This window comes from Calliphora vicina, chromosome 5 (assembly GCF_958450345.1).
Source record: "Calliphora vicina chromosome 5, idCalVici1.1, whole genome shotgun sequence".
Classification (NCBI taxonomy): Eukaryota; Metazoa; Arthropoda; class Insecta; order Diptera; family Calliphoridae; genus Calliphora; species Calliphora vicina.
In genome coordinates this window covers 84,713,134-84,738,115 of record NC_088784.1, presented here as the reverse complement: position 1 = coordinate 84,738,115, position 24,982 = coordinate 84,713,134, and the positions used below count along the sequence as shown (strand labels likewise).

General features: G+C 28.5%; 1 protein-coding gene and 1 long non-coding RNA gene across 3 annotated transcripts in view; both read left to right on the top strand.

Annotated features, from left to right (window-relative positions):
* Positions 1-19,363, top strand: part of LOC135960576 (uncharacterized) — a 92,475-nt gene extending 73,112 nt beyond the window's left edge. Inside the window, exon 2 of the long non-coding RNA XR_010576585.1 lies at positions 18,796-19,363. This is a non-coding gene — a long non-coding RNA (uncharacterized LOC135960576). The remainder of the gene's footprint in view (positions 1-18,795) is intronic.
* Positions 19,364-19,600: 237 nt separating this feature from the next.
* Positions 19,601-24,982, top strand: part of LOC135959897 (nucleoprotein TPR) — a 150,785-nt gene continuing 145,403 nt past the window's right edge. For both annotated transcript variants that reach the window (XM_065511032.1, XM_065511031.1), the window contains exon 1: positions 19,601-19,804. In XM_065511032.1, the coding sequence (XP_065367104.1) occupies positions 19,770-19,804 (35 nt within the window). In that variant the 5' untranslated portion in view covers positions 19,601-19,769. The remainder of the gene's footprint in view (positions 19,805-24,982) is intronic.

The window sequence follows — 24,982 nt, the reverse complement described above, 5'->3', positions numbered from 1 at the left end:
AAAAATATAAAAATCTTTGAAATCGGATGGGAATCAAAAAAAATTGCGCGTGTTAAAATATTTTACATGTCGAATGTACCCCCATAGCGCCGTCCCTGGAGAATTTGTAGGGCCCATTTTAATAACTTAACCCTCCGGCGGGTGAGAAGCCCCCTTTTTCATTTTCAAACTGAATCGTAGAATCGTTTAAAAAAAATCAAAGCGATCCGACCAATAGTTTAGTTTCTATTGAGATTTAAATGTGTTTAGTACGGGAACGTGTGAAAAGGTACTTGTACTGAAATTTCAACAATAGTTTTTTAGGCTTTTTTCATATAAAACTCATAAAAAATTAATAATGTTATATATAAAAGAAATTTTTTTTTTCTAACTTTAATTATACATGTATAATTAGTAAATAATAATAAATCAAAACAAAACAAATTTTTAAAAAATGCATTTTCATATAAAATTCCCTAAAAGTCCCTGTGGACCTTGTACTTCGTATCAACTGTCGGAGGGTTAAACTCAAATACTCCTTGGCTACACTCGCGTCTAATTTTATACCGATCGGTCAAGCCATTTAGCAATGCCAGATTTATTTCCAAAAAATTTTGATTCTGCCCCACTGTGCAATCCAATGGTACTATTAAGTCTTTTTTGATGTTTTCATTCCTTATATAGGTATATGACCCTATGAATCATAAATTGAGCCCACTGTATTCTATTATTAAAGCAAAATCTTAATTTCTATTCATATGTGCATCAACATTTGCATTTTGAAATTGGTCCATCTGTCTGTCCGTCGAATTTTTTTGAAGTGTATATTCAACAGTAACTTAATATTTTATGCTGATGATGATGAAGATAAATATGCTGGAGATGATGTTTACAATAAAAATTTCAATTATTATTCGAGTAGAATTCAAATACATATTTGTTTGTTTACATTAATTTCAATACTGGGTAAAACAATTTGTGTAGCAAAAGTTTTGAAATGTATTTTATTTACACTGTCATTGTCATGTCATCATATTGAAAACAAACTATAAAATTTGTAATATCAACACACAAAATACAATTTGAAAACCTCACAATAGTAGAAAATATAAATATTAAATTTATGATGGTGTTGTTATGTATGAGATTATACATACATTTACATATTAATACATTAGTTTCATATAAACATATGTTCATACTATATGTATGTATATATTTACTAAGTAAGTGAGAATATTTTGTAATTGAATATTTTTATTATGAATTAAAATAAACTTGTGACAGGCAGTTGTAGCTGTTGTTTGAAAAAAAAGAAGAGCAATGAAACTTTGATTTGAAGAGGACTGAGCGAATGAATGAATGAAAAAAGGTTGAAGAATAAAACTAGATTAAATTACAAAAAAAAGACAACTAAATTGAGGAAATTGAAATCTAGACGACAAATGTCAATCAATTCATTTTTCTTATTGAGGCTAAAAATGTATCTATGCTGCTTTTTGTTTATTATGCGAATAGTGAATGGAAATAGAGTTCAATGTTGGGGATAATATGTAGTGCAGTTGTTTCAAAGATGATTGTCGCAAGTATTTGAAATTGTACATCAATTATGAGGAAATATTTAAATTTTCTATTCAAATAAAATATTATAATTTCGTCATTTAAAAAAAATTAACAATTGTCACAAAAGTTTAGAAAAAACAAGTAATGTTATATAAAAACAATTTATTTTAAAAAGAAGCTATCGATCTTTAATAAAAATCAACTTTTTCGTACACTCAATGAATGATTTGGAAGCAGCGGCTTGGAAACTTTATGTTGCCGTTGTGAAAAATTTCTTAGGAAATCAGAAGGCTTAAAATTACGAAGAATTATGTATAGACCTTTTAATTGGCTTTAAACATCAGTGCACACAGTTATTTAGACAAGTTTTCTAAAAAGCTTGGAGCGAAAATCCCAAAAATGGTATTTTTACAATTTTGCCCATAGAGTCCACATTTCCTTCGGTGATGGAAAAATACTTATGGATAAATAGAGAACACATCAAGGTTTCCAAAGCCACTTTCCGTTTTCTAATCCCAGCTTTGGTATTTTAGAACATGTGGTCCAAATATGAAATTTTGATAGAAAAAATTAGCTCAAATTCCGAAGGACGTAAGGGAAACATAACCGCAAAATAGGACATGTTTTTATACCAAAATGTTTTCCGTAAAAATACCTTACAGAAAAATATAAAATGGTTATATGTTCTGAAAGAAAGATTTTTTTTAATAAAAAAAAGAGTTAACTCACCAAAAGTCTACTATTTTTTTAAATTTTTTAATTCAAAATCATTTTTTTTTGGATCCATAATTGATATTGCTCGGAAATATTTTGTATATTATTGTTAATTTAGTTGTCTAACTAACAAAAGAATTCGAACCATTCGGTCCAAAAGTACGCCCAAAATTTTTAAAAATGCGGACCAAGGTATGGCAAAATTTTTAAATATAAATTATAAGAGATACATAGCACACGCAAGCATCTTTCCAGAAATATAAAAATCTTTGAAATCGGATGGAAAACAAAAAAATGACAGGTGTTTTAAAATTTTGCATGTCGAAGGTACCCTAATTTGAGCCCCATAGCGCCGCCCTTGGAGCATATGTAGGTCCCATTTTAATAAGTTAAACTCGAATACTCCTTGGCTACGCCCACGTCAGATTTATTTCTAAAAAATTTCCATTCTGTCCCACTGTGCATCGTCATACGAAACCTCGAACCCATTCACATACGAGACTTCGCAGAGCCGATCTACCACTCCGCTAAATTGAGGCCCATTTGGTTGACAGCTGACTTAAATATTCAAAAAATTAATTTTGATGTCAATTTATTGCATCTGAAGTTGAGCTTATTTTGAATTAAAAAAAATATCATTCAAAATTTTATTAATTTTTGGTTTAAAATCTTTAAAAATTCTACGCGTTACTAAAGAGTTTACTGTAATTTATAGTGAAATAAATATTTAATTTAACACTTTTCTTTTGTTATTGTTTGTATAGATTGTGTGTGTGCGTGAGAGTGTTTGTGTGTGGAGGAGGAGGATTATCTTCAGATTTCTTTTCTTTAGCCACAAAATCTAATTTCATAGAATGATAATAATCTCTCAAACATACAAAATTATACAGCAACAAATACAAACAAATCACACATAATCATACACTAACTGACACTAAAAACATGAATATTAATATATTTATTGTACATATGTAACTATATGTATCTATCTATGAGTATGAAGTCTATAAGATTGAGTATCTGTAATACTTTATCATCATCTTTCAAAAACAAACAATCAGACAGAGATACAGACAGACAAACACAAACTGTGGGTGTTGAAATTGAAACCGCGTTAAGTGTATTGTTATGACAAATAAGCGGGATTAAGTGAAAAGTTTAATTTAATCTAAAAGCACAGATACTCGTTCATTTTCACAGATACTAACTCGCATCTAAGTAATATTTATGTATATGTAACAGTATCTTAGGGGTTTTTTTGATATTGAGAGTGTGGCTTAAGTGGAAAAACATTTGATGCTCACTACACATTCTTCTTTGCTTTTTCTTTCTTTTTTTTTAGTAATTTGCTTAACTTAAATTAAATTCAAATAGATTTGAGTTGATTAGAATAAATGCATGAGATGCAAGCAAAGATTTAAATGGAATTTAATTTGTATGAAAACTTTGTAATTTAAAACTTTAAAGGCTGTTCAAAATGAAAATGTTTTACTAAGAATGGTTGGCAAATAAATCAATGTCAATTTGAGAGATTTATAACCGAGAGCATGTGGTGCAAATGTTCATTTAGTTAGTGTTCAGTTACATTTTAGATGTTGTATAAGAGATTTAGTAAAACAAAATTCTTGGGAATTTTTTTAATAATTAAAACTAAGTGAAAGTTTTGAATTTCATATAAAAAAAATCCAATGCAGATTTAAAGTTTTTCATTCATATGTTATTTAGGGTTCATTGTAGTCTTGGCTTGAAAACTAACAATACAAATAGTCTTACACTTGCTTTATTTGAAATAATTTTAATTTGTAATTCAATATTGAAATGATTTTATCATTACAACTTGTAGTTTCATGCCTTCTTTAAATAAAAAGAAATGATTTTAATAATTTAATTTAAGAAGGATCAACTAAATATTAAACTCTTATTTTTATAATCGATCTCACTAACAAAAACGCTTTGTGTGTTTTTAAATATTAAGGATTTTATTAAAATTTTACCTAAACAATTTGTAGTTTTGGACATAGATATCATAAAACAAAACAATTTTTGTCTAGAGCAAAAGATAACAAAGCTTGCCATATATCCTTTTTCTAAAAAAATCCCTAAAAAAATTTTAAATACTATTTTGATGTTTTTAAATTAAAAATAATTAACAAAATATTAAAGTCTTAAATTTTTTATAAATCTTTCTAAAAAAATGGTTTCTACGATTTAATACATTAAAGATTTTATTAAAATTTTACCAATACAATTTGTAGTTTTGAACATAGTTATCATAAAATAAAACAAATTTTTGCTAGAGCAAAAAATAAAAAAGTTTTCCATATATCCTTTTTCTAAACAAATTACTAAAAAATTTAAAACACTATTTTTATGTTTTTAATATAAAAATAATTAACAAAATAATAAACTCTTAATTTTATTAACAATATTTCTAACAAAAAAGTTCATAAGTTTTTCAATATTAAGGATTTAATTAAAATGAAATCATTACAATTTGTAGTTTTGGACGTAGTTATCATATAACAAAAAAAATTTTCTTTAGAGCAAAGAATAAAAAATGTTGCCATATATCCTTTTTCTAAATAAATTCCAAAAATAAATTTAAAACTTTTTATATGTTTTTGAAGTAAAAATAATTAACAAATTATCATACTCTTAATTTTATTATCAATCTTGTTAAGAAAAAAGGTTCATAAGTTTTTGAATATTAAGGATTTAATTAAAATTAAATCATTACAATATGTCGTTTTAAGCATAGTTATCATATAACAAAACCATTTTTTTCTGGAGCAAAAAATAAAAAAGTTTGTCATATATCCTTTTTCTAAATAAATTCCAAAAAAAATTTTAAAACTTTTTATATGTTTTTGAAGTAAAAATAATTAACAAATTATCATACTCTTAATTTTATTATCAATCTTGTTAAGAAAAAAGGTTCATAAGTTTTTGAATATTAAGGATTTAATTAAAATTAAATCATTACAATATGTCGTTTTAAGCATAGTTATCATATAACAAAACCATTTTTTTCTGGAGCAAAAAATAAAAAAGTTTGTCATATATCCTTTTTCTAAAAAAATACTCAATCAATTTTAAAACGCATTTCTACATTACTTAACAATATGAGAATAAAGCATTATTAAACTTTAAATTTTTTGGTAATTTTTACACACAAAAATGCTTAACTAATTTCAAGATATTTAAGATTTGTGGAAAATTTTATTATTACAATTCGTAGTTTTACATAAAGTTTTCATGCAAGAAACCAATTTTAAAGCAAAAAATTACAAAGTTTTCTTTATATCCTTTTTAATAAAATTTCAGGAATAACTTCTAAAATGTGGTTTTATTTTATTTAATTTAATTTATTTAACTTATAAATAATAATTTTTTTGATAATTTTGATAAATAAAGTTTCAGTTCTCAATATTTTAATAATTTTATTCGAATTAAAAATGTTAATACATACATTTTAGTTTGTTCAGTAGCTAGATAAATTTAAACGAATTATTTAAACAAAGTTTGTTATAAAAATTTTATTTAACGATTTAAAATTTAACTGAATTATTTTATCATTAAATCTTTTAGTTCTACTTTATGGGTTTTTTATAATAAAAGTTTTATTATAAAATATTCAAAAACGTTGTCCTGTATCCCTTAATTACAACTTGATAACTAACGTATTATGTCATTACAACTTGTACATTCATGTGTAGTTCTCATATAATTAATTATACATTGTTTTAGAAGCAAAACTAAACAAGTTTGTCGCATATCCTTTTATATAGAAATACCTTTAAGCTCATTTAAAATGTGCTTATATGTTTTTTAAATTGTAGTATTTTTTTATCAACTGGCCTAAATTTGCATTTTATTTACATTTACATACATTACATTACAAACTCAGAAAAATGATAACAACATTTTTTATTATTTGCTTTAAAAAAATACAAGGCATAAGTGATTAGAACGCGTTAAATATTTGATTCATTACCATTACAAGTTCAAATAAGTTGTATATATACGGAAGTCATATCACCAAATTTTATGATGATCTGTCCATAATTAGTCATAGCTCCCATATATGGCCCACTTCCGGAAATCAGTTTAACGAGCATAAATCTCTTAAAAATGTTGGTATCGACATATGTAAATCAAGAGACATTTAATCCGATCGGTCCATAATTGCTAATAGCTCCCATATAAGACCAACTTCAGAAAAAAAATTATTGAAATTTTTTAAAGAAAGAGGTTTTTGATTTGATAATTTAAACTTTAAATTTATGTTTAAGAATTTTTTAATTTTTTTTGTTACAACTTGTGTTTGTATTTCATAAATTCATTTACTAAACTAATTTGCTTCGAAAGCTAATATTAAACAAATTTTTCATATATCCTTTTTTTTGAAAATTTGTAAAAAATATCTTTTAATAATTTTGTATGTTGCTTAATACAATCTACAAAGAAAATAGAAAATCTAAAGGTCTTACTTATTTTTTAAGTCTTTAAATGATTTATATTTTTTGGAAATCCTTTAAAAATTTTAAAATTTTTTATGACTACAACTTGTAGTTTTATATCTATATTCCACTTAGTAAACAAATTTTTATCAAAACTAAAAGTGGAAAAAGTTTTTTATATATCCTTTTTTTGAGAATTTGTAGAAAATATATTTGAAATAGTTTTGTGTGTTGCACAAATAAAATAGGAAATTTACAAGTCTTATTAATTTTTCAAGTCTTTAAATGATTTATATTTTGGAAGTCCTTTACAAATTTTAAAATTTTTTGTGACTACAACTTGTTGTTTTATATCTACTTAATAAACCAATTTTTATCAAACCTAAATATTGAAAAAGTTTTTTATATATCCTTTTTTTGAGAATTATTAAAAAATATTTTTTAAGCAGTTTTATGTGTTGCTAAATACAATCTAAAAAGAAAATAGAAAATATAAGAGTCTAACTAATTTTTTAAGTCTTTAAATGCTTTATATTTTGAAAATCCTTTAAAAATTTTAAAACTTTTTATGACTACAACTTGTAGTTTTATATCTACATACCACTTAATAAATAAATTTTTATCAAAAAGAAATATTGAAGAAGATTTTCATATATCCTTTTTTGAGAATATATAAAAAACTATCTTTTAAATAGTTTTGTGTGTTGCTAAATACAATCTACAAAGAAAATAGAAAATCTAAAAGTCTTACTTAGTTTTTAAGTCTTTAAATCATTTATATTTTGGAAATCCTTAAAAAAATTAAAAATTTTTTAGCACTACAACTTGTAGTTTTATATCTACATTCTACATAATATACAAATTTTTATCAAAACTAAATATGAAAAAAGTTTTTTATATATCCTTTTTCTGAGAAACTATAAAAAATAAATTTTCAATTATTTTTCTTAAGTTGCAAGAATTGCAATAACATATGACAGAAATTGTTCCCCCATTTTGCACTCCATGTCCAAAAACTAAAAATCATTTGTAGCTTTTGTTCATTTAAGACAACCATTGTTTGTTTTATGGTCAATAATATATGTTTTTCGTAATCTATGTCGAGAAAACACAATTATTTACTTAAAATATTTTGCATATCACAACAAAATCTCGATATATCTAAGTAACGTTACATTTTCAACTCAATATATTTACTTTTAATAGGTTTAATATTTTTTTTTGTTGCTGTTCAAGCAAACAAATCACTTGCTATTGTGGCACATTTGAAGTGGGGTAACCAACCCATTAGTTACTTTTTAGTTGGCCATAAGTGTACTTGAAAAATAAATACTTTGCAATAGAAACAACAAAAAAAATTCATATAAAAACGTTTATATTTTAACAATTTAAATTGCTATTTATGGGCCATTTGACTAAAATCTTTTTTATATTTTAAATACGAGCACATTTTATTTTTGTTGCTGTTATTTTGTTAGTAATGCATAGAAGTAGAAAGCAACTAAAAACAGCAACAAAAACAAGAGCCATATACAATATATAGGAAAAAAAAGTCAAGAGTTAATACAGAAAGTGAACAAGTCAAGCGTACTATGAGTACACAAACAAAAACAAAAAAAAATACTTTACTACAAAATATTTTGTTTAGCTACAGTTTAATTAAGGGTCGAATTAGTTTAATGCAAGATAAGGAAACATGTTAGCAATAAAAACTACTTCTCTGATAATCACTTCCAACTTTGAATTATAACAGACTCAAAAATACAAGTAAATGCAAATTTTAGTTTTCTTTGGAAGTTATTTTGAAACAACTTCCAAAAAACCATTTAAAAATATCTTATATATAATTATATATAAAATTATAATATTTCCATTACTTAACTACTTCTTAGTAATATAATTAATATAGAGTAGTCATTGAAAAGTATTTTAATCAGTAATATCATCTCTAGTTTGTATCTAATATGCAGGGCATTTCCTATTCGTTTTTGCCCAGAAAAGTACTTTTACTTATTTCCAGTGTAAGTGTGAGTGTGACTGTATTTGGTTTTTGAAATGTTGTTGAATGAAATTGTATGAATATCATAGAAGTATGAAGTATGCATTCCATACAATGATCCGCTCAAAACCATATGTATGTACACAACAGCAACTGCAACAAGAGCATTTCACAATAAAGTAGATACACTAATGTATGCACTATTCAAAAGTAAATGATAAGTAAAACAAAACAAAATGAAAACAACTAGAGTAAAATGCCATGCCAATGGATAGTGGGGCAAAAGTAAGAATAATGAAGGTATAAAAAAACTAAAGGTAGGTTTAATTGAATAATTGGTTGTAAATTTTAAAATATATTTTTTTTTAATTCGGAAATTCTTAAGAATTTTTAAAATCTGTTAGCATTACAATTTGTAGTGTTATTTCTTAATTTCATTTAATAAATAAATTTTTTCTTGAGGCAAAAAATTAAAAAGTTTACCTTATATCATTTTTCTGAAATGTAACAAAAATTAAATTTTATATAAATTTTTACTACAAAAAATCGCCTTAAAATAAAACCGTAAATTGCTAAGTCTTACTTAATTTTTTTATAGTTTTAAATGATTTAAAATATGCAAATCCTTGAATAATTTAAAAAAAATTATCATTACAACTTGTAATTTTAATTGTTTATTTCATATTATAAACAATTTTTTTTCTAAAACAAAAAATAAAAAAGTTTGTCTTATATCCTTTTTCTGAGAAGTTACAAAAAGTAATTTTTAGATATATTTTTACGTTACTAAAGGCCGCCTGAAAATAAAACAGCAAATTTGTAAGGCTTACTTAATTCTTTAAGGCTTTAAATCTTTTATAATTTGGAAATCCTTATGAATTTAAAAAATATTTTATCATTACAACTTGTATTATTATGTTTAGATTTCATTTACTAAACTAATTTTTTTCTAAAACCAAAAATAAAAAAGTTCGTCTTACATCCTTTTTCTAAAAAAATATAAAAAGTGTTTTCTAAATAATAATTTACATTAATAAAGACCGCCTTAAAATAAAACAGTAAATTTCTAAGTCTTAATTTATATTTTAAGGCAGTAAATGTTTCATAATTTGTAAATCCTTGAGAATTTTAAAACAAATGTATCATTACAACTTGTAATTTTATTTATTAATTTCATTTAATAAACAAAATTTTTTCTCAAACAAAAAATAAAAATGTTTGTCTTATATCCTTTTTCTAAAATGTTATAATAAATTATATGTTTGATAATTTTTTATAACACTAAAGACCGCCTAAAAGTAGAACCACAAATTTATAGGTATGAATTATTTTTTTAAGGTTTTAAATCTTATACAATTTAGAAATTCTTTGGAATTTTAAAAATTTTTAATCATAACAACTTGTAGTTTTATATCCACATTTTAATTACTAAACAAATTTTTTTCTAAAGCCAATACAAAAAAAGTTGATCTTATATCCTTTTTCTAAAAAGTTATAAAAATAGTATTTTTGATAATTTTTTATGTTACTAAAGATCACCTAAAAATAGAACAACAAATTTATAAGTATTAATTATTTTTTTAAGGTTTTAAATCTTATACAATTTAGAAATCCTTTGGAATTTTAAAAATTTTTTATCATAACAACATGTACTTTTCTTTCCACATTTTATTTATAAAACAATTTTTTTTCTAAAGCAAAAAATAAAAAAGTTTTTCTTATATCCTTTTTTTGAAATGTTATAAAAAGTATATTTTAAAAAGTCGTTTACCAAACCAAAAAGTCTAAAAATTAAACAGCTAATTTCTAATTCTTTCTGAATTTTTTAAAGTTTTAAATCTTTTATAATTTGTAAATCCTTAAGAATTTTACAACTTTTTTGTCATTAAAACTTGTAGTTTTATCTCTAAATTTCATTTACTGAACATTTTTTTTCCTAAAGCAATAAACAAAAAAGTTTGTCTCATATCCTTTTTCTGAAAAGTTATAAAAAGTATATTTAAAATAATTTTTGTTGTTATATAAGACCGCCCAAAAATGGAACAGTATATTTTTAAAGCTTATTTCATATTTTAATGCAGTAAATTTTTCATAATTTGTAAATCCTTAACAATTTTACAATTTTTTTATTATTACAACTTGTTGTTTTATTTTTACATTTCAGTTAATAAACAAATTTTTTTCTATAACAAAAAATAAAACAGTTTTTTCCATATCCTTTTTCTGAAAAGTTACAAAAATTCTATTTAAATTATTTTTTTGTTGTTGTAAAAGACCGCCTAAAAATAAAACAGCACATTTTGAAGGTTTATTTTATATTTTAATGCTGTAAATTTTTCATAATTTGTAAATCCTTACGAATTTTTAAATTTTTTTATCATTACAACTTGTAGTTTTATTTCTACATTTCAGTTTCTATACAAATTATTTTCTAAAACCAAAAATAAAAAAAATTGTCTTATATCCTTTTTCATAGAAGTTATAAAAAATGAATTTTCAATACTGTTTCAAGTCACTAATGACTGCTTAAAAATAAAACAATAATTTTCTAAGATTTATTTTATATTTTTTTTGGCAAAACCACTATTCTTCACCCCACTGTGCGCACACATACAATTTTATTATGTTAAAATTTTTTAAGGCAAACAAAACGTTTATAACAAAATACATGTGTACACAAAAAAAGCTTAAACAAAAATGTATTAAAAACAGCTAAATTGTAAATAAGCGAGAGCGAACAGTGAAAAATACTCGCTGCTGTTGCTGCACAATGAAAAATAACACAAAACAAAAAACTTGTCCTACTTTGAGAAAGCCTACTTCTGCTGCATCTTCATCTCATAAATATGCAATTTTCGTGATGTTTTTTTTTTCTGTATTTTTAGTGAACAGCTGAAAATTCATCAGCATAATGAAGGCAAAAGAGTGAAAGAAATAAAGAAAGGGGCATCAATTAAACACAATTCATTTCACTCTGATAAATTTGCACTTTTACTCAAGACACACACACACTGCTACTACTGTGGTGGTAACACGGTGCTGGTGATGAAATTTTCTTTCTACATTTAAAATTCATAAAAAAAAATGTTTATGAATGAATCAAGAGTCAAGAAAATATTGTAAATTATTAGTGGCATTAGTTGGTAATTTAAATTGAGTTTAAACGATTTTGAAATACCAGTATTTAGACATACCTACATATTTGAATGATGCATATTTTAAATATTGAAAGTCATTTTCTTGGCAATTATTGCACTGAAAGAAATGTCGGGTTAGTTGCGATTACAAGACAGGTCACAGGCTGGTTTAAGCAAAGTTAAATAATGTCTGGGAAATCGTAAACCTCTTTACGATAAGCCGGTTATTACTAAACTATAAGCCAGTTATTACTAAACTACTTCTAAGTAATGTATATGGTAAGTAGTAGACTTTACAAAGCATTTAATACAATAATGTCATGTCATTACTAATTTATTTCTGGGAATGTATTCTAAACTAACAAAACGTCTACAAATTTTGTTTATATTCAGAAAATATAACAAAAATATAACGAAAATAAATAATTTTTCTCTCTAAACTATTTTTTGTTTAAGTGCACATCAATGGCAAAATATCACTTGATGCTCACTAACAAGTGTGTTGCATATATGTTGTTGCAACATGCAGTTTAAGCTGTTGTTGCTGTCGTTGTTGTTGTAGCCGTTGCTGTTGAAATGATGTTTGAATTGTTGTTTAAGCATAAAATCACCTACTTTCATTGAATTTGATTGGATTTGGCACACAACACAGCACATGTTATCCATCAATAATATCACAACTCAATAATGTTTCTTTTTTTTTTTTTGTTGTATATTTTGAACATCATCCTCAATAGCAGCCATTCAATCGCCATCATCATATTCATGAAACTCAGCAAAAAATTGGAAAAAAAAAACATGAACAGCAACATTAAAAATCTTGTCGATGCTGCTGCTACCACTACTATTTTCTCAATTAATCGTGTGCATCCGTTAAAAAAAAATTGTTGTTTAATGTTTCATGTTCCAATCACTAGAGAGTTGTGTCAGGTACCCCATTATTTACACTAACATAGAAATGCTGCTTCGGTGGCAGCAACAGCAGCAGCAACAACATTTTATAAAATTAGTTATTGCTGATAATTGTGGCATGTCATGATGACCGAACATTTATTGCTGCTGTTACTTTTGAGCAGATATTCAATAATATTTAAATGCATCAATCACACTTGTTTGTTGTTTACAAAAATTATGAACAGCATCCGATAAGCTTTTAGGGAAAAGATTAAAAAATGCTGCATAAATTCACAAAAAGAGCTATATTAATCCCTTTATATTATGAAATTTTGATGAAAGTGCAGGTGAAAAGGAAATGGTCGATTTGCTTAAGAAGCTACAAAATTTGTAACCAAACACCAAGAAATATAGAATAGTACCATTCGAAAATGTGCCATTAACTTCGACATTGTCTTCGAAAAGTGTCTTTGTCGGTCTCTATTCGATAGAAAAGTGTATTTGTCGGATACTATTCTATAGAAAAGAGTCTATAGAAAAGATTTCTAGTTCAGTTCTAGTTCTAGTTCAGTTCTAGTTCAGTTCTAGTTCAGTTCTAGTTCAGTTCTAGTTCAGTTCTAGTTCAGTTCTAGTTCAGTTCTAGTTCAGTTCTAGTTCAGTTCTAGTTCAGTTCTAGTTCAGTTCTAGTTCAGTTCTAGTTCAGTTCTAGTTCAGTTCTAGTTCAGTTCTAGTTCAGTTCTAGTTCAGTTCTAGTTCAGTTCTAGTTCAGTTCTAGTTCAGTTCTAGTTCAGTTCTAGTTCAGTTCTAGTTCAGTTCTAGTTCAGTTCTAGTTCAGTTCTAGTTCAGTTCTAGTTCAGTTCTAGTTCAGTTCTAGTTCAGTTCTAGTTCAGTTCTAGTTCAGTTCTAGTTCAGTTCTAGTTCAGTTCTAGTTCAGTTCTAGTTCAGTTCTAGTTCAGTTCTAGTTCAGTTCTAGTTCAGTTCTAGTTCAGTTCTAGTTCAGTTCTAGTTCAGTTCTAGTTCAGTTCTAGTTCAGTTCTAGTTCAGTTCTAGTTCAGTTCTAGTTCAGTTCTAGTTCAGTTCTAGTTCAGTTCTAGTTCAGTTCTAGTTCAGTTCTAGTTCAGTTCTAGTTCAGTTCTAGTTCAGTTCTAGTTCAGTTCTAGTTCAGTTCTAGTTCAGTTCTAGTTCAGTTCTAGTTCAGTTCTAGTTCAGTTCTAGTTCAGTTCTAGTTCAGTTCTAGTTCAGTTCTAGTTCAGTTCTAGTTCAGTTCTAGTTCAGTTCTAGTTCAGTTCTAGTTCAGTTCTAGTTCAGTTCTAGTTCAGTTCTAGTTCAGTTCTAGTTCAGTTCTAGTTCAGTTCTAGTTCAGTTCTAGTTCAGTTCTAGTTCAGTTCTAGTTCAGTTCTAGTTCAGTTCTAGTTCAGTTCTAGTTCAGTTCTAGTTCAGTTCTAGTTCAGTTCTAGTTCAGTTCTAGTTCAGTTCTAGTTCAGTTCTAGTTCAGTTCTAGTTCAGTTCTAGTTCAGTTCTAGTTCAGTTCTAGTTCAGTTCTAGTTCAGTTCTAGTTCAGTTCTAGTTCAGTTCTAGTTCAGTTCTAGTTCAGTTCTAGTTCAGTTCTAGTTCAGTTCTAGTTCAGTTCTAGTTCAGTTCTAGTTCAGTTCTAGTTCAGTTCTAGTTCAGTTCTAGTTCAGTTCTAGTTCAGTTCTAGTTCAGTTCTAGTTCAGTTCTAGTTCAGTTCTAGTTCAGTTCTAGTTCAGTTCTAGTTCAGTTCTAGTTCAGTTCTAGTTCAGTTCTAGTTCAGTTCTAGTTCAGTTCTAGTTCAGTTCTAGTTCAGTTCTAGTTCAGTTCTAGTTCAGTTCTAGTTCAGTTCTAGTTCAGTTCTAGTTCAGTTCTAGTTCAGTTCTAGTTCAGTTCTAGTTCAGTTCTAGTTCAGTTCTAGTTCAGTTCTAGTTCAGTTCTAGTTCAGTTCTAGTTCAGTTCTAGTTCAGTTCTAGTTCAGTTCTAGTTCAGTTCTAGTTCAGTTCTAGTTCAGTTCTAGTTCAGTTCTAGTTCAGTTCTAGTTCAGTTCTAGTTCAGTTCTAGTTCAGTTCTAGTTCAGTTCTAGTTCAGTTCTAGTTCAGTTCTAGTTCAGTTCTAGTTCAGTTCTAGTTCAGTTCTAGTTCAGTTCTAGTTCAGTTCTAGTTCAGTTCTAGTTCAGTTCTAGTTCAGTTCTAGTTCAGTTCTAGTTCAGTTCTAGTTCTAGTTCTAGTTCAGTTCTAGTTCAGTTCTAGTTCAGTTCTAGTTCAGTTCTAGTTCAGTTCTAGTTCAGTTCTAGTTCAGTTCTAGTTCAGTTCTAGTTCAGTTCTAGTTCAGTTCTAGTTCAGTTCTAGTTCAGTTCTAGTTCAGTTCTAGTTCAGTTCTAGTTCAGTTCTAGTTCAGTTCTAGTTCAGTTCTAGTTCAGTTCTAGTTCAGTTCTAGTTCAGTTCTAGTTCAGTTCTAGTTCAGTTCTAGTTCAGTTCTAGTTCAGTTCTAGTTCAGTTCTAGTTCAGTTCTAGTTCAGTTCTAGTTCAGTTCTAGTTCAGTTCTAGTTCAGTTCTAGTTCAGTTCTAGTTCAGTTCTAGTTCAGTTCTAGTTCAGTTCTAGTTCAGTTCTAGTTCAGTTCTAGTTCAGTTCTAGTTCAGTTCTAGTTCAGTTCTAGTTCAGTTCTAGTTCAGTTCTAGTTCAGTTCTAGTTCAGTTCTAGTTCAGTTCTAGTTCAGTTCTAGTTCAGTTCTAGTTCAGTTCTAGTTCAGTTCTAGTTCAGTTCTAGTTCAGTTCTAGTTCAGTTCTAGTTCAGTTCTAGTTCAGTTCTAGTTCAGTTCTAGTTCAGTTCTAGTTCAGTTCTAGTTTAGTTCTAGTTCAGTTCTAGTTCAGTTCTAGTTCAGTTCTAGTTCAGTTCTAGTTCAGTTCTAGTTCAGTTCAGTTCTAGTTCTAGTTCAGTTCTAGTTCAGTTCTAGTTCAGTTCTAGTTCAGTTCTAGTTCAGTTCTAGTTCAGTTCTAGTTCAGTTCTAGTTCAGTTCTAGTTCAGTTCTAGTTCAGTTCTAGTTCAGTTCTAGTTCAGTTCTAGTTCAGTTCTAGTTCAGTTCTAGTTCAGTTCTAGTTCAGTTCTAGTTCAGTTCTAGTTCAGTTCTAGTTCAGTTCTAGTTCAGTTCTAGTTCAGTTCTAGTTCAGTTCTAGTTCAGTTCTAGTTCAGTTCTAGTTCAGTTCTAGTTCAGTTCTAGTTCAGTTCTAGTTCAGTTCTAGTTCAGTTCTAGTTCAGTTCTAGTTCAGTTCTAGTTCAGTTCTAGTTCAGTTCTAGTTCAGTTCTAGTTCAGTTCTAGTTCAGTTCTAGTTCAGTTCTAGTTCAGTTCTAGTTCAGTTCTAGTTCAGTTCTAGTTCAGTTCTAGTTCAGTTCTAGTTCAGTTCTAGTTCAGTTCTAGTTCAGTTCTAGTTCAGTTCTAGTTCAGTTCTAGTTCAGTTCTAGTTCAGTTCTAGTTCAGTTCTAGTTCAGTTCTAGTTCAGTTCTAGTTCAGTTCTAGTTCAGTTCTAGTTCAGTTCTAGTTCAGTTCTAGTTCAGTTCTAGTTCAGTTCTAGTTCAGTTCTAGTTCAGTTCTAGTTCAGTTCTAGTTCAGTTCTAGTTCAGTTCTAGTTCAGTTCTAGTTCAGTTCTAGTTCAGTTCTAGTTCAGTTCTAGTTCAGTTCTAGTTCAGTTCTAGTTCAGTTCTAGTTCAGTTCTAGTTCAGTTCTAGTTCAGTTCTAGTTCAGTTCTAGTTCAGTTCTAGTTCAGTTCTAGTTCAGTTCTAGTTCAGTTCTAGTTCAGTTCTAGTTCAGTTCTAGTTCAGTTCTAGTTCAGTTCTAGTTCAGTTCTAGTTCAGTTCTAGTTCAGTTCTAGTTCAGTTCTAGTTCAGTTCTAGTTCAGTTCTAGTTCAGTTCTAGTTCAGTTCTAGTTCAGTTCTAGTTCAGTTCTAGTTCAGTTCTAGTTCAGTTCTAGTTCAGTTCTAGTTCAGTTCTAGTTCAGTTCTAGTTCAGTTCTAGTTCAGTTCTAGTTCAGTTCTAGTTCAGTTCTAGTTCAGTTCTAGTTCAGTTCTAGTTCAGTTCTAGTTCAGTTCTAGTTCAGTTCTAGTTCAGTTCTAGTTCAGTTCTAGTTCAGTTCTAGTTCAGTTCTAGTTCAGTTCTAGTTCAGTTCTAGTTCAGTTCTAGTTCAGTTCTAGTTCAGTTCTAGTTCAGTTCTAGTTCAGTTCTAGTTCAGTTCTAGTTCAGTTCTAGTTCAGTTCTAGTTCAGTTCTAGTTCAGTTCTAGTTCAGTTCTAGTTCAGTTCTAGTTCAGTTCTAGTTCAGTTCTAGTTCAGTTCTAGTTCAGTTCTAGTTCAGTTCTAGTTCAGTTCTAGTTCAGTTCTAGTTCAGTTCTAGTTCAGTTCTAGTTCAGTTCTAGTTCAGTTCTAGTTCAGTTCTAGTTCAGTTCTAGTTCAGTTCTAGTTCAGTTCTAGTTCAGTTCTAGTTCAGTTCTAGTTCAGTTCTAGTTCAGTTCTAGTTCAGTTCTAGTTCAGTTCTAGTTCAGTTCTAGTTCAGTTCTAGTTCAGTTCTAGTTCAGTTCTAGTTCAGTTCTAGTTCAGTTCTAGTTCAGTTCTAGTTCAGTTCTAGTTCAGTTCTAGTTCAGTTCTAGTTCAGTTCTAGTTCAGTTCTAGTTCAGTTCTAGTTCAGTTCTAGTTCAGTTCTAGTTCAGTTCTAGTTCAGTTCTAGTTCAGTTCTAGTTCAGTTCTAGTTCAGTTCTAGTTCAGTTCTAGTTCAGTTCTAGTTCAGTTCTAGTTCAGTTCTAGTTCAGTTCTAGTTCAGTTCTAGTTCAGTTCTAGTTCAGTTCTAGTTCAGTTCTAGTTCAGTTCTAGTTCAGTTCTAGTTCAGTTCTAGTTCAGTTCTAGTTCAGTTCTAGTTCAGTTCTAGTTCAGTTCTAGTTCAGTTCTAGTTCAGTTCTAGTTCAGTTCTAGTTCAGTTCTAGTTCAGTTCTAGTTCAGTTCTAGTTCAGTTCTAGTTCAGTTCTAGTTCAGTTCTAGTTCAGTTCTAGTTCAGTTCTAGTTCAGTTCTAGTTCTAGTTCAGTTCTAGTTCAGTTCTAGTTCAGTTCTAGTTCAGTTCTAGTTCAGTTCTAGTTCAGTTCTAGTTCAGTTCTAGTTCAGTTCTAGTTCAGTTCTAGTTCAGTTCTAGTTCAGTTCTAGTTCAGTTCTAGTTCAGTTCTAGTTCAGTTCTAGTTCAGTTCTAGTTCAGTTCTAGTTCAGTTCTAGTTCAGTTCTAGTTCAGTTCTAGTTCAGTTCTAGTTCAGTTCTAGTTCAGTTCTAGTTCAGTTCTAGTTCAGTTCTAGTTCAGTTCTAGTTCAGTTCTAGTTCAGTTCTAGTTCAGTTCTAGTTCAGTTCTAGTTCAGTTCTAGTTCAGTTCTAGTTCAGTTCTAGTTCAGTTCTAGTTCAGTTCTAGTTCAGTTCTAGTTCAGTTCAGTTCTAGTTCAGTTCTAGTTCAGTTCTAGTTCAGTTCTAGTTCTGTTCTAGTTCAGTTCTAGTTCTGTTCTAGTTCAGTTCTAGTTCAGTTCTAGTTCAGTTCTAGTTCAGTTCTAGTTCAGTTCTAGTTCAGTTCTAGTTCAGTTCTAGTTCAGTTCTAGTTCAGTTCTAGTTCAGTTCTAGTTCAGTTCTAGTTCAGTTCTAGTTCAGTTCTAGTTCAGTTCTAGTTCAGTTCTAGTTCAGTTCTAGTTCAGTTCTAGTTCAGTTCTAGTTCAGTTCTAGTTCAGTTCTAGTTCAGTTCTAGTTCAGTTCAAGTTCAATTTCCTAATCCCCTTTAAATAGGAAGCACTAGATTTTCTTTTAAAGCATATTTAATAAATTTTGTTCTTAAATATGTTACGAGTTAAAAATTCCCACAATTACGAAATACTTTTATCCATTCTCACTTCATTAATTTAATAAATTTGAAAATACTTACAAACAAAAATCCAACATAAATTTACTAATTTATCTTATGTTTTCAACAAACTAATTTATTTATTTATTAATGTATTATTTTGTTTTTTGTTATATATTTTTACAGAAATCCCATGGACCTACCACACTATTTTAACTCCTATGAAGCCCAAGCAGCACACACAACAACATGTGAATGTGCACGAAATGTGGGAGGAAGCAGAGTGTGGTGCAGTACAACACATTGAAGGGGGGTCGACCCATTAAACAGCAGTCAGCCAGACTCAGTCAGTCACCAAGCAAATAAATAAATTTATTTATTTAATTTTCCGGTTGGACTTGTCAACATAAAGAAATTTATCAAACGAAAAAAAAAAGAAATACAAACCAAACCACTGAAAATAAATACAAAATTCTTGATAATTTATTTAAAAAACAAAACGGGAAAAAGTTAAGATTTATATACTGAATTGAATGGAATTAAAACGCAATTCTTGATATCAACTTGCTAAGTTTTGAAATATCTTATGAACCCAATAAATTGGAAACAAATGAAGATTGTGAAAAACTTACAAAACCATTAAACAAACAACAGTGCCTAGAATTTTTATTACAAAAACAATCAACATTTTAACAGAGATAAACAAAAATTGCTGAAATAACCTAGATTTTGAAAGAAAAAATAAAAAAGAAAATCAATTAAATTTAAAAAAGAATTATAATTATGAATTTTGTATTGCCAAACATTTCATATTCAAAAAAACATAATTTAAAGACTAACAGTTTTGCAAACTATTGCCAATTTTAGCATAAAAACTATATTTAATCTCTTTAAAACACTGTCCTGCTCTCATAATAAGTAGTAAAAACAAAAAAACAGTAGAAAATAAAAAGGTTGGTAAAGAAGGAGTGTTAACTGTTTTTAGGAGAGTTTTTTACCGTTTTATTAAAAAATCTACCGTTAAACAACAGCAACGAAGTCTACTTCATCCTTTTGGCCTGAGCAAAATTTGTGACAATAATACAACAAAACAAAATACAACTAAAGCTACAACAACAATAAAAATTTATACAAAAATCTTTCAACAGTAACCCACAATAATGTTGGCCGGCATAAGGAAACGTTTAGCACGCAAGTAAGTAACAAAAAAAAAACTACAAATTATATTAAAAGCCAGGTCTGGAAATATTTAGTTGTACAAAATTTTTTTTGTTTATTCTCATGAATAAAAGAATTTTATATGAACTAAATTATTTAGACTTAAGTCGATATAAATATCAAGAAAAAACTTTATTTCAATTTCACAGAATACACAAATTTCCAGGTCCTTCTATTGACGCAGTAGTATTAGTAGGATATCCCCTATTTTTTATTACTGTTTGATATGGACGATGCATTTGATAAATTCCTTTGCATTCGTTTATAACCACATTTGATAAAGCTTCCATCATATTATAATTTGAGTCCGTATTTTGCGATCTACATTACAATTTCCCATAGGTTTTCTATTTGATTGAGCTCTGGCGATGGGCAGGCCACTTCGAAACACATATCTCCATAACTACTAGCTACCAACCCTGAAGTTGATTTTGGAGTAATTGTTCCTCAGTTTATTTACAACGAATCTGTATTCGATTCCAGTCATAGTATGGTTGATGATATGAATTGGACACCGTCCTTGCCCTGAGAAACAGCCCAAGCCATAACATTGCAACCGTCACCGTCTTACCGTTATTATTTGGATTCATCCGAAAAGACTGTTTTGGTCTCGATCAGTTTAAATATTCTTTGGTAAATTATATACGAGCAGTATTTTCAAGGGGCGTTAAAAACCAAGACCGGCTTCATTTACCCTGCGATTCCTTTTCCTTCTATTTTAACAGCTCACCATTCATTTATCCTTTTTTGTTGCCTATAAGATGGAAAGTAGAGAGATTGAGGAGAAGAATGATGAAGAGGAAATAAGAGTAGAATTTGTTTTATGGCTATAATTAAAGGGTCAAGTTATTGTATCAGAAACAGTCGCTACTCATTATAAAGCAATTTTTTCTTCTAAGATGTCTGCCTTTTCAGATAAACACTTTGAGAATCGTCTTCCCATAAACATGTGTTTGTCTATGTTTTTGTCTGAAAGCCTAATCACTGTCTTTTCCATATTATTAGCAATATAATTTTCAGTGTGAGAGAGTCTTGAATGTCTCGTCATCCAAATTCAGGATATCCGGCATTCCTGGACGAAGGGTTAAAACTTCAGGAAACTTAATAGCCGACGATTCGGCTTAAAGGATACAACATTCCTCAAAGGATACTACATTCCTCAGATAACTCTGTTCCATATCATGTAAGCTATCATTTTAATAGTCGATCTTTCGGCTTGAAGAATACTTCATCCTGATCTCTAATTCCTCAACCAACGACAACTCTCCTCTTGGAGTCTGTAAAGATTTGGATAACTCATGTATGTCCTCATCCAGTTAGCTATCATTTTAATAGAAAAAAACAACATCTTCATCTCGAATTCCTCAACCGGTGACATCTTCTCTCCTCTTGGCATGATGAGTTCTTCCACAAGTCGCCTACAATCGGATATAAAAAATCTAAAGTTTCTTGAGAAGGAGGTTTTTGGAGTGCTGTGTAGTCTGTGAGATACTAGTAGATTATACGTTGTCTCCATGATGCTGGCATTGTAAGGAATCACCGGTTACTACGGGTTTGAAGATGGGGTAAAGCTCAGCCTGTCTAGGGTCCTTTACATAAAATTTTCTTTTCTAAGTTTTTTTTATATTATTATTTTAACTCTCCTCATTGAGCCACAATGCAATTGAATGCTTCTTTATTGAGAACACTTTGTTGCTGCTCCGTCAACTATCGGGTGACACGTTCCGGTGTCCTATCACTCCTGCCCACTAGTTCCTACTCTTATAATATTCTAGGATGTAATCCTAAAATCTATTGTCCCAAATTTGGTCGTGTTACTTCAAAGAAAAATATCTTCCTCTCTTCCCCTGAGCCAGTGCCCTATTGTCCTGCCTCAACGGATGTTAATCAGTCTTGAGTAAGGTAGAATGTAATCTGCCTCGTTAGCTGATTGCCCTATTCTCTCTATACTAGGATCGGTGTTACTAAATTAGCTTTGTTGTGTTCTTGGCTACTTCCTCTTTGTCTTGCGTCGTCTTCACTACGGCTGAATATCTTCTCTCGTGACTCACTCTGTTGACTACCCTCTGCTGACAATCTGTTGACTTGCCTCTGCTGATGTCTGCTCCTAAATCCACAGCTTACACTCTCTGTGATGAATTCCCTCTGCTGACACTCCACTTGCCCCTTACTGTACGGCTTGTTCGTCCTCCTGTACCCCAAATAGTTATTGGCGAATGTAATAATTTATTTACACGTTCCAAATTACGTTCAGGCTAGACGTCATTTTCAACATTAGCTGTTGGGCAGTATATTCACAGAAGGAAGGAAACTTATATTTGCTCGAAAGCAGCATTAGTTCCTTTTTGTTTGATTTTACACTCAAACCATTTTCGACACTCCACCAAGGTTGCTCAGAAAATATATAGAAATTAAAAATGGCTTAAAATCAATACGATTACTTCCATATTTTTGACAATTAAATGATTCTGGACACTTATAAATAAAGTTGGATCCATTCAAGTGCTAAATAAATGCGAAATTGATTTTTAAATAATTCTAGACTAGAATTTCTAGTTCCCAAAATCTCCTAACTGATATTTGAATATGTCTAGGTCGCAGATGATTTTTATTTGAAAACAGATTCACAGCCTGATTTCAAAAAACAATAAAATTCATCATCTGAAGGCGAATAATTAAGATAAGTAATGAAATTCCTCAATCAATGAGAGGTAGTTACCAAGATGGGTCCCAGAATATGCAATCTCATCCAGTTTAAAATTTTATAATAATAACACAGGACAACAAAATCGAACAAATTTTAAAGGCTTTTTAAGCCACTACACAATTTTGGTGTATTGTGGTTCGTTCCAGTAGTACAAATATTGTTCAAATTTTAAATTTTATGGAGAAGATTTTTTTTTAATTTTTTTTTTTTGTAAAATTGTGAAATTTTTTTAGATGTTTCTCCACTCAAAAAGGGTTAGTCCGATATTATTAAAATAAACTTAGAAAAGTTTAGATTTACATAGCCTTTAATCCGTTTATATATTGCGATTTAATCAGCTCAGTAGTTTCGGAGTTATAATAACAAATTGAAGCAAAAAATATATTTTTTATGAGAAAATAGCAAATTTTTGTGTTTTAAAAAATCATGAAAAATTGAAAACGGCAGAAATTGTATAGATTTATTGCTTTATCACAAAACCACATTAAAAGGAACGAAATGAGATATTGATAATAAAAATCGGTATATTATTTTCGAATTTATTAACAATTAAGTGAATTCGTTCATTTTCACAATATTTTAGTTGTTTGTTTGATTTACATAAAATTGAGTAGCTAATGTTCTTCTTTCGATTGATTGAATTTTGAAGACATTTCCTCATGTTATGTACACATTTTCAAATATATATTGCGTTTCAATCGGCTCAGTAGTTTCGGAGTTATAATAACAAATTTAAGGAGAAAATATATTTTTTATGTAAAAATATAAAATTTTTTGTTTTAAAAAAATCATGAAAAATCGAAAACGGCAAAAATTGTTTAGATTTATTGCTTTATCACAAAACCACAGGTAATACGAACAAAATGAGATATCGATCATAAAAATCGATGGATTATTTTCGAATTTATTCAGTTTTTGGTTTGATATACATAAATTTGAGTAGTTAATGTTCTTCTGTCGATTGATTGAATTTTAAAAACATTTTCCCCATGCTCTATACAAATTTTCTTATATATATTGCGTTTTAATCGGTTCAGTAGTTTCGGAGTTATAATAACAAATTGAAGCAAAAAATATATTTTTTATGTGAAAATATAAAATTTTTTGTTTTAAAAAAATCAAGAAAAATCGAAAACGGCAAATATTTTTTAGATTTATTGCTTTATCACAAAACCACATTAAAAGGAACGAAATGAGATATTGATCATAAAAATCGATTGATTTTTTTTCGAATTTATTCACAATTAAGTGAATTCGCTCATTTTCACAAAATTTCAGTTTTTGGTTTGATATACACAAATTTTAGTAGTTAAAGTTCTTTTTTCGATTGATTGAATTTTGAAAACATTTTTCCCATGTTATGTACAAATTTTCACATATATATAGCGTTTTAATCGGTTCAGTAGTTTTGGAGTTATAAACAAATTGAAGCAAAAAATATATTTTTTATATGAAAATATAAAATTTTTTTGTTTTAAAAAAATCATGAAAAATCGAAAAAGCCAGAAATTGTTTTATTTATTGCTTTATCACAAAACCACATGTAATAGGAACAAAATGAGATATCGATCATAAAAATCGATGGATTATTTTGGAATTTATTCACAATTAAGTGAATTCGCTTATTTTTACAAAATTTTAGTTTTTAGATTGAAATACATAAAATTGAGTAGTTATTGTTCTTCTTTCGATTGATTGAATTCTGAAAACATTTTCCCCATGCTGTGTATACATTTTCACATATATATTTTGTACTTAGGTAACCAAGATGCATCAAATCTATATAGTGTTAATGAATAGTTGAACATAATTGTTCTTAATAAAATAATAAAAAAGTGAATAAATTTTATTACAATTTAAGTTTACACCAATTTTTCCCAGCGCACTCCTCATGTGTACTCTTCAAATTTCTAGAGATTCCATGATGATGTTGTGACAAATTTGGTTAAATGATTTTTTTGTTTTCATTTTAATTTGGTTTTTTTTTTTGGTCTTTTTCATAAGAAGTCATAAAAATTTAAGGGTCAGTTGGGGTGTTTATGGTTTACTTTCTTGTGTTTCTTTTCCTTTGGTCTTGTGGAGATTCATAATATTGGGTTAAATTTCTAGGGAAGCAATAAATAAAAACGACAGTGAATAGAAATTATCGTAAAACTTAATTACGAGCTTAGTTTTTCTGTTGGTTTAATTAAAAATAATAAAAAAAGTAGAGTTTTTTGTGAGTGTGAAACGATGAAGATAAAATAGGCTGAAGGAAAATAAGAGAAAAAAGTAAATAGAAGGAAGAAAAGTATTTAAAGAATATTAAGAAGATGATTTCTAAAGATTTTGGTTAAATGATTTTCTATGTCAATAGAACGTCTCTAGAGAGATGAGAAGTGACCCAGAAATATATTGTGAACATTTCAACATATTATTCTTTTGTTTAGCAGTGTTTATATTTTATAC